The 7,949-nt window shown below is 35.4% G+C and overlaps 2 protein-coding genes and 1 non-coding gene across 4 annotated transcripts; 1 reads left to right on the top strand and 2 right to left on the bottom strand.

The window, feature by feature from the left end:
* Positions 1–531: 531 nt before the first annotated feature.
* LOC121225023 (GATA transcription factor 15) lies at positions 532–2,093 on the top strand. 2 transcript variants are annotated; one of them, XM_041108713.1, is made up of 3 exons: positions 532–926; positions 1,041–1,145; positions 1,422–2,093. In XM_041108713.1, exons 1-3 carry the CDS (start codon positions 900–902, stop codon positions 1,779–1,781), a joined length of 492 nt encoding a protein of 163 aa, XP_040964647.1. In that variant the 5' UTR covers positions 532–899; the 3' UTR covers positions 1,782–2,093. The 2 variants fall into 2 exon arrangements, with proteins under 2 accessions (XP_040964647.1, XP_040964648.1); XM_041108714.1 differs by having other exon boundaries at positions 583–837.
* A 788-nt stretch (positions 2,094–2,881) lies between these two features.
* Positions 2,882–2,955, bottom strand: TRNAT-AGU (transfer RNA threonine (anticodon AGU)). Its single transcript has one exon. It is a non-coding gene; the product is annotated as a tRNA-Thr (tRNA).
* A 149-nt stretch (positions 2,956–3,104) lies between these two features.
* Positions 3,105–6,305, bottom strand: LOC107920745 (syntaxin-43). Its single transcript, XM_016850590.2, has 8 exons — positions 5,776–6,305; positions 4,982–5,258; positions 4,672–4,761; positions 4,409–4,486; positions 4,069–4,146; positions 3,907–3,972; positions 3,753–3,833; positions 3,105–3,669 (listed from the first exon to the last, which is right to left on the bottom strand). Exons 1-8 carry the CDS (start codon positions 5,976–5,978, stop codon positions 3,562–3,564), a joined length of 981 nt encoding a protein of 326 aa, XP_016706079.2. The 5' UTR covers positions 5,979–6,305; the 3' UTR covers positions 3,105–3,561.
* Between the last annotated feature and the right edge of the window lie 1,644 nt (positions 6,306–7,949).

The raw sequence follows: 7,949 nt of genomic DNA, 5'->3' as shown, positions 1-7,949 counted from the left end.
CACCCTAAACTCTAAAACCCAAAAAACCCAAACGTAAAATTAACGTCAAAATCGCGTCCCCGGAAACGCACTACGTGACATATGACGTGGACGCGATGATCTGTCACGTACCCTGACATCGCTTACTTGACAGCGATTTAACGGAAAATAGCCTATTCCAATAAATAATTAAAAAAGTGGCTCATTTCGATAAATTTAAAAAAAAAAGCTTTTTTGGTAAAAAGAAAGATGCTTCCTGCAATTAACATTAACATTAAAGAATACAATAACTCAGTAAAAAACAAAAAAACAAACTTCCGATCGTCTATTTCTTTCGTATAAAAAACCCATTTTTGCAAAAAGGAAAAAGGGTAAATCACGTGGGGGGCCTAGTATGTAAACCTATCATTACCACACTGTGGTACTAAAAAGAAAAAAATTGACAGTGAAGCACCTGAAAATTCATCTCCAGCCCAGCCCTCCTGCATGTTGCCACGTGTACCCTGCCCTTCTCAAAATTTTGGCGGGTGTGTTTTTTCACTCATTCACAGTGGAGCGGCGCTCAGTTGTCACCACTAGGGGGTCATTCCCGTCTTTTTATCACCCCCTCTGTGTAGGGTTTGTTGCTCTGACAACCTCTCGCTCCCTGTCCCTTCTTCATTTTCTACATTTTTGTTTTCTCTTCTCTCTTTCTCTATTTGCAAATTTTAGCTTTTCTCTTTTCATTTTTGAGTTTCTGGGTTTTGTTCTTTGAGAGCAAAATCTTCTCTCCTTTTCTCTGTTTTTTTTCGTCTCAGTAAATGAGAAAGGTTTATGATTGTTAAGTTGGTTTTTCTTTGCCCATCAAGCTTTGAATAGGTTTTCTTTTTCTTTTCGCTTTATCATTCTGTTTGAACCAAATATATCTGTAGAGTTGCTTCATGGGTGTAATGGATCTGAGAGCAAAGGTGGATCATAAAAAAAAAAATCATCTTCAATGCTTCGAAGTTTTTCATTTCTTTTTTCAACCTATTGTTTCTTTTCTTTTTAATTTACTGATTAGATCTGTATTTATTATTCAGAAATCATGGAGTGAAGATATGATGAGTGAGAGCAACAAGAAGTTTTGTACTGATTGCAAAACCACAAAAACCCCTCTTTGGAGAGGTGGCCCTGCTGGCCCCAAGGTATTTTTTTTATCCTTCCATTTTCATCTCTCTCTCACACACATCTTTTTGAAGTTTGGGTTTATTTCCTTTTTTCTTTTAAAATCATCAGCATGAGTCCTTCTCTGGCAAAAGCTCTCATCTTTTTTCATACATATATTTGCTTCTTTTTAAGTTGATGAGTCTTCATCCCGTTTGATTGTTTTGGTTAATAATAATCATCACCAAATCTATTACTTTGCTTTATTTGAAATTTATTGATTGTTTTGTTTTTTGCTTTTTGGGGGGTAATTTCAGTCACTGTGCAATGCATGTGGAATCAGATACAGGAAAAAAAGGAGAGCAATGTTGGGTTTGAACAAAGGAATAGAGAAGAAGAAGAAGGAGATATCACATTCACCATCATCAGATAGTAGCAGCTCTAGTGCTCCAACAAATGATGGTGGTGGAGAGAATCTGAGTGCCAACTTAAATGGATTGAGCGAGAGTGTGAAGATGAGATTATTTGCTTTGGGCAGTGAAGTTTTGTTGCAAACCTCATCGTCTTTATCTGGGGTGGTAAAGAAACAAAGGTGCCAAAGGAGAAGGAAGTTGGGAGAGGAAGAACAAGCTGCAATTTCTTTGATGGCATTGTCGTGTGACACAGTTTTTGCGTAAAATATGAAACAGACTAGACAAAACAAAACAAACGAAATGGGGGTTTCAAAAAGGAGGGGGGGGGGAAACACTAACCGAAAAAGCTGTTTCTTCATTTTGTCTTTTTTTTGCCTGGGATTTTCCTTATTAGTGAAATGAAAAAAACCCATGTTATTGACTGCTGCTGCTGCTTCTTCTTTTTTTTGTTTTGTTTTTTTTACGTAAGAGAGAGTTGAGGGAAGTAATGTTTTTTGGGGATGGCTGATGATGGTTCAATCATAATGTAAATAGTAGATCGAGAATCAATGAGAATGGCGTATTTTTGTTACGAAAGATGATTGTAGTATGTAGCATGTAGATTGTTGAGAGGAAGTTCATCTTGGGGAATGGTAGTTGATCTTTTCGGGTGTGGTGATGGGCCTGAAGTGGCCTCAAGAGTGAAGTAATATCGCCTAAACCCAACGCTTTTCCTGCCTGCCCATTTAAGCCCCAAATGGAATTTTTCCTTCATTTCAGAGGCTAAACTATCTGACACTTGGAATTTCTTCAATTAAAACTGGAATTTGGAATGATAAATCAATAAACAAAAGGGATTCGCCTAATTCTATTTACGTTAAAATGTGATGGTAGTCCCTATACTTATAGATTTGGTGTAGAGTGATCATTGGTGTACTTGGTAGGAGAGGTGAAAAATGGAAAGAAAGAAAATAAAACATTTTTAAAATGCATACTTTTTAATTAACATGCACATCTCTTTCATTTTCTCCTCTCATCATTTTAATTTAGAAGTGTTAATTTTTATGCATTAGGATGAAAAATGATCTCTCCTCTTTTTTTTTCCTCACTTTTCTTCCTAACTAAGTACACTCAAAATTTATTTTCTTTCTTCCCTCTAATCCCTTAACTTTTTCACCCAACCAAGCACATCCTAGTCTAATCATTATCATTGTTGGTAGTTTCTATATAAGTAAGGCAATTTTACCAAAATTTCAAGTTGACAAATTTTAACATATAATACTCGATTGAAATTTTTAAATAAAAAGGTAATTAAGTTATAGATAAACTTTAACCTCTGCAGGCTACGAATAATTATAAGGAACAAAAAATTCCAAACGGAGAAATGCTTTCATTGAGAGTTGAACTCAAGACCTCCCGCTTACTAAACAGGTGCTCTAACCAACTGAGCTACGAAAGCAGTGGACTTTAACATCGAAAATAACTTATAATACAACTAAAAAAAATTTGCAACCATGAACTGTAATACATAATAAAAGATTGCTAGGCTATACATATTATGACTTTCAGCCTTTGGATCTCAATCCTCATGGCAACTGCATATGCATAAATTACAATGTGGATTTATGTGCCATTTCTTTGAAATTAAAAGAATTGATACAAGGTAATACATATATATATATATATAGCCAAACACCCCATCTCCTCATGGGAATCCCCTAAAGCTAGAAATTCCCACCCAGGGAGTTTTAAAGAATCAATATCAGCTCCTTTCCTTTCTCAAGGAAAAAGAATACATCATAACTTATAAAGTCTATTATAGATCAATCCTCTAAACGCGATTCAAACACCCGCCTCTTCCTCTTCTTGAAAGGACAACCCAAGAATTGAAGAGTAAGAAAATAAGTAATCATGACGGTAAAGTCGTATGCATATGGGGGTATTCAAAATCCCCCCATGCTCATGCTGCTGACCAAGGAAATTGCTGATTCTCGATAATGTAAAGTAATGGGCTCTCACCGCTGGTCAAACTGGAAATCATCAACGAAAAAAACATGCATGCGAATCAAAAGATTATCTCCTTGAGGATTAGGAGGACCAACATGACAAAGCACATTATAACGAGCACTGTAGCACACATCACCATGCCTCCCTGTTTCTGTGTTCTCTCTGCCTGCAACTCGAATTCATACAAGAATTTAGAATGATTCCCAGAAAACATGTAAATTAAGATCAATAATTGGAGGAAGACAAGACCTTCTGTAGTTGTTTGAGGCCTTCTTCAACTGTAGTTGCAACATTTTGAATGTTGTAGTCTATCCTATCCACAATGGTACCCTGTTTTGGAGATTGCATTTAATGACTCTGGAACACGTTTGTAACTTACAATTAATGCTAGATGGATCATTACCTGATCAATCACAAGAACTGACAGATCTTTCATAATCTGAGCAAGCTCATTTACAGACTCCACAACCTACACAAACAATTTTAATACAAGCAAAAATAATTCATTTCGGATGGCTATGAAAGCAGCATCAGATGAAAAAAAGATCAAGAGCAATGAACTTGCCTGTTGAATCTCCCTTTCCCTCTCAACTGTGAGTGCCTCATTTTGTTTTAACTTTGCCATCTGATGCTCACTAAATATCTAAATGACATCATTATGAAATGTTAGAATCTGACACTAAACTGGAATCAGATAAAAGACACAAATCCATCAAAACCTAATATAATTATACAGGGGAAAGATAAGGAAGTTAAACTAGGCACATTTTGGAGCTTGATTCTCACATGATTATCAAGATCCTAACATGCTATTTGGCATTCACCACCACAAACATGAGTTTTGTGAAATGTGTTTGGATTGATCGTATATTACAAAAGAAAAAAGGTTTAAAGAACCAGTATACCATATCATCCAAGTCATCATTTTCTGCATAAGACCTATTTCCATTTATATTCATCTCTAGATCAACTCCATCCTGGCCCTACAATAGAAACCAGTAATTTAGTTACATTAAAGAAATGCACAGAATGCATTATAATAAGACTGGAAAACACAGAAATGAATGGAAAGAGTTTGAAATTGAAATTGTATGACCATTTGGCATGTCAAACTACAACCAAACATTATGCAATATTGCATTGCCAAGAAGGAAATTTCTTTCTATACCTCTGTTTGCTGCCTGAGGCGCTTCAAATAAGTTGATTGCTTCTTCCGGAGCTCCATTGATAGGTTCTGAAGGTCAGTAGCAAGTTGACGCTGCCAAAAAGGAGAGAAACATGAAAAACAAGAAATGTAAACAAAAGAACAGTTCAGAATAGCACATCATTCAAGAGCATAAAAGCTTAAAATTATGTCAGAGGGCATGCCAAATAAAGCCCTGAACATCGGACATTATTATCTTCCTTTCAGCAATGACATATGCGTAAGGGCTAGAAAGTCAAAGATGACCTTTTATCTCACCATCACTAAGCCTTACCTGGACATTTTTCCTAACATTTGAATCCTCAGAAGGTCCAGATGCAGAGAGTTTTTGTAATCTCTTCTCTGATTTCCTCAACAGATTAGTTATCTCATGGGTAAGAGACTCAATAATGCGTTGATCTTCTTTACCATCACCAAATGAAGGCATTAAAGCCTTTGCATGAGCCTTAGCCAACTCAGCCATTTTTGTCCGTGCACGTTGCACATTTGCTGCTATTTCTTCAGACACATCTACCCAAGCTGGTGGTAGACCCACTGTAACTGCACCCTTACTGCAACAAGCAAACAACACCTTATTGTCCTACTACAGAGTTATATGATCATTCAAACAGAGATATAGACGTACTTATAACTATTTGAACGAGAACATGAACTTGACAAGAAAACCCAATTGTGGTTTATGTCTACATTCCCTCATTGCAAAACTTTGATCTTTCATTGCACTGCATAAACCGCCTCATAATCTTTGTAGCTCTTTCCATATCATTTGAAATATCTCACAGCTAAATCATTCTTGTAAGAATTATTCAAGGATTACCAACAAATTCAATCATAAGCATCTCTTCGATGCCAATTCCTCGAAACAGTTTATAATCTAACACTCCTGCTCAGCCTAAACTATACCAATTTTACTGAAAATAAAATGAGACAAATTCAGCTCAAGTAAGCTAACTAATTATATTTAGATAAATTCACGCATAAGTAAAAGAAAAGCAACTATTGCTCTCGATATTGAATTTTTTTTTTTAATCTTATATTGAAAACTAATAGTTGCAAACGTTGAATTACCTTGAATTTCCAGGATCCTCGGTACTTAGAGGAGTATAAGAACGATTTGGATGGAGCAACGAAGTACTAACCATCTCGATCACCGGTCCTCCACCGGAGCTCTTGGTCGCCGCAGACGATGCCGACCAACTCGCCGGAATTCTAACACTCTTCAACGCATCCCTGTATTTCCTGAATAGCAGCGACCGGTTCCTCGTCGCCATAGCTCTAAAACGAAAATATATATTTAACTAAAATTTTAAAAAAAATGAATCTAAATCTAGATTCAGATTTAGAATTTAGAATTTAGAGATCTAAAAATTGAGGTTTTGTCATGGCGGAGCTAGAGAAAGCAAAAAAGAGGGATGGACACGTAATTGGCCGTTAAGTGGGCAGTTGATCAGAGACGAACGGTAGAGTCAAGCGCCGGCGAAGCTGAGGAGGAACTACCAATAAAGTAAAACTACAAAGAAGAAATGATACGGTTGGCTTGGCGTGGGGACTTTTCTCTTTCTTTTTTTTTGGCTTGTTTTTTAATTTTATTAGGCTTAATGTTGCAGATTAGAAGTATGATTAATGTTTTAAACACTTTTTCTATCTTCAATTTAGTCGGGTTCAATTCGTATGGTCGAGTCCTACGCTACAGTGAATTTTTTCGGCCGGGTTGAGAATTCGAGATCCGCATCCACCTTATGCCAGCCGAACTTTTTAGGTTTACCTCCGAAGTAACTAAATTATTAGTATGTTTACGTTTTAGTCATTTAATTTTAAAAAGTTACAAAATGGTTACTATATTATTTGAAAGTTTTTATTTAAGCCACTTAGTTGTTAAGTTTATTTTTTTTTTAAAAGTCTAATTAACGAGCTTCAAGCAACGATTTAACGATCAATACAATGGATCATATATGTCGATGAATAGAAGAACATATTGTAGATCCAAGTTAATCTAATGGTCAATGTCGAAGATCAGAAAAGAAAGTTATTTGAATTTTAATTTGTTGGTCTGTGACATTTAAAGTTGTTTCACGAAAAAAACTAAATTGTAAAAAAGAAGAGGAAAGTGAGATTTCGGTTAGTGTAAAAGTTGCAAACACAAAAGGTCATATAACAACAATTCTAAAAGCCTAATAACTTACATGAAATTTTTTGAATAATTTAATAGTCATTTTGTAACCTTTTGAAATTAAATGACCAAAACATAAACTTATAAATAGCTTAATGACCTTTGAGTTGGATGTAGTTTACCCTTATTTAAATTATTCTACCAATTTAATAAAAATACTCTACGAGAACAATCCTTCTGATCATCTCTGATCTTTTCGAAACAATGTCTAGAACTACCCATAGCCCCTCTCTAACACATAAATAGGAGAATAATGCGCTTCAACGCACTTGAACCTATGTCCTCTTGCATTAACAACAATGTCCATACCAATCGAGCTAAAACTCAATCTGCAAATATAAAAAATGATTTTTATTTCAATACAATAAAATAATTAGTATTAAAATAGATGTGTTTAAAAGTTATTTTTTATAAGTTTTTTTTTGAGAGGTCCTTCAATATTTATAGATGATGAGTTTTCTTATGGATAGTTCAACCACCATGTTTTCCTAACTTAAAATTCTTTATAAGTGCAAAAAGTGCATCTAGTACAGTATGAAGGACCTTGACACCTACAGATGTCAAGTTATCAAATAAACCAGTGTATCTAGGGATAAAGTGTAACACCCTATACCCAGTCCAGTCATCTGACCCAAGCTATAAGGCATTACGATAATAATCTATTAACATTTATCATGATTTTCAATCAAAATCAACCAAATAAATAATATTCAATCATTTATATGCTTTTCAATCAAATCTGGACCTAATTTGAGTTTACGGAACATTTAAAATAAACCGAGATCAATTATGGATTAAATTGAAACTTCTACAAAATTTTGAGTAAAATATACAAATAGGGGTCACACAGCAATATGGCTTAGGGACATGACCCTGTGGTCAAATCGTGTACAGTTCGAAAATACGGTCACACAGCCGTGTCGCAGACCGTGTGCCAACCTGTGTGTGATTCGAAATAGGGTCACAAGGCCATGTCTTCAAGCCGTGTAACAACCTAAGTTTGTGTGAGACATATTTTCACCAAAATTGAATAGGCCAAATGGTCGTGTGGAGTGACTGTGTGTGGCACACG

The sequence above is a fragment of the Gossypium hirsutum genome, chromosome D13 (assembly GCF_007990345.1).
Source record: "Gossypium hirsutum isolate 1008001.06 chromosome D13, Gossypium_hirsutum_v2.1, whole genome shotgun sequence".
Classification (NCBI taxonomy): Eukaryota; Viridiplantae; Streptophyta; class Magnoliopsida; order Malvales; family Malvaceae; genus Gossypium; species Gossypium hirsutum.
The sequence above is the reverse complement of the archived record's forward strand: the minus strand, read 5'-3'. Positions and strand labels throughout refer to the sequence as shown.

What these genes read in the sequence shown, in the direction of transcription:
- LOC107920745 (XM_016850590.2), bottom strand. Translation starts at nt 5,978, where the DNA reads ATGGCGACGAGGAACCGGTCGCTGCTATTCAGGAAATACAGGGATGCG. An exon ending in GAGGATCCTGGAAATTCAAG is followed by an intron (nt 5,259 to 5,775) that starts GTAATTCAACGT and finishes TGCTTGTTGCAG; the next exon opens with TAAGGGTGCAGTTACAGTGG. An exon ending in GCCTCAGGCAGCAAACAGAG is followed by an intron (nt 4,487 to 4,671) that starts GTATAGAAAGAA and finishes TTTCTATTGTAG; the next exon opens with GGCCAGGATGGAGTTGATCT.
- LOC121225023 (XM_041108713.1), top strand. Translation starts at nt 900, where the DNA reads ATGGGTGTAATGGATCTGAGAGCAAAG. An exon ending in TAATGGATCTGAGAGCAAAG is followed by an intron (nt 927 to 1,040) that starts GTGGATCATAAA and finishes TTTATTATTCAG; the next exon opens with AAATCATGGAGTGAAGATAT. An exon ending in GTGGCCCTGCTGGCCCCAAG is followed by an intron (nt 1,146 to 1,421) that starts GTATTTTTTTTA and finishes GGGTAATTTCAG; the next exon opens with TCACTGTGCAATGCATGTGG.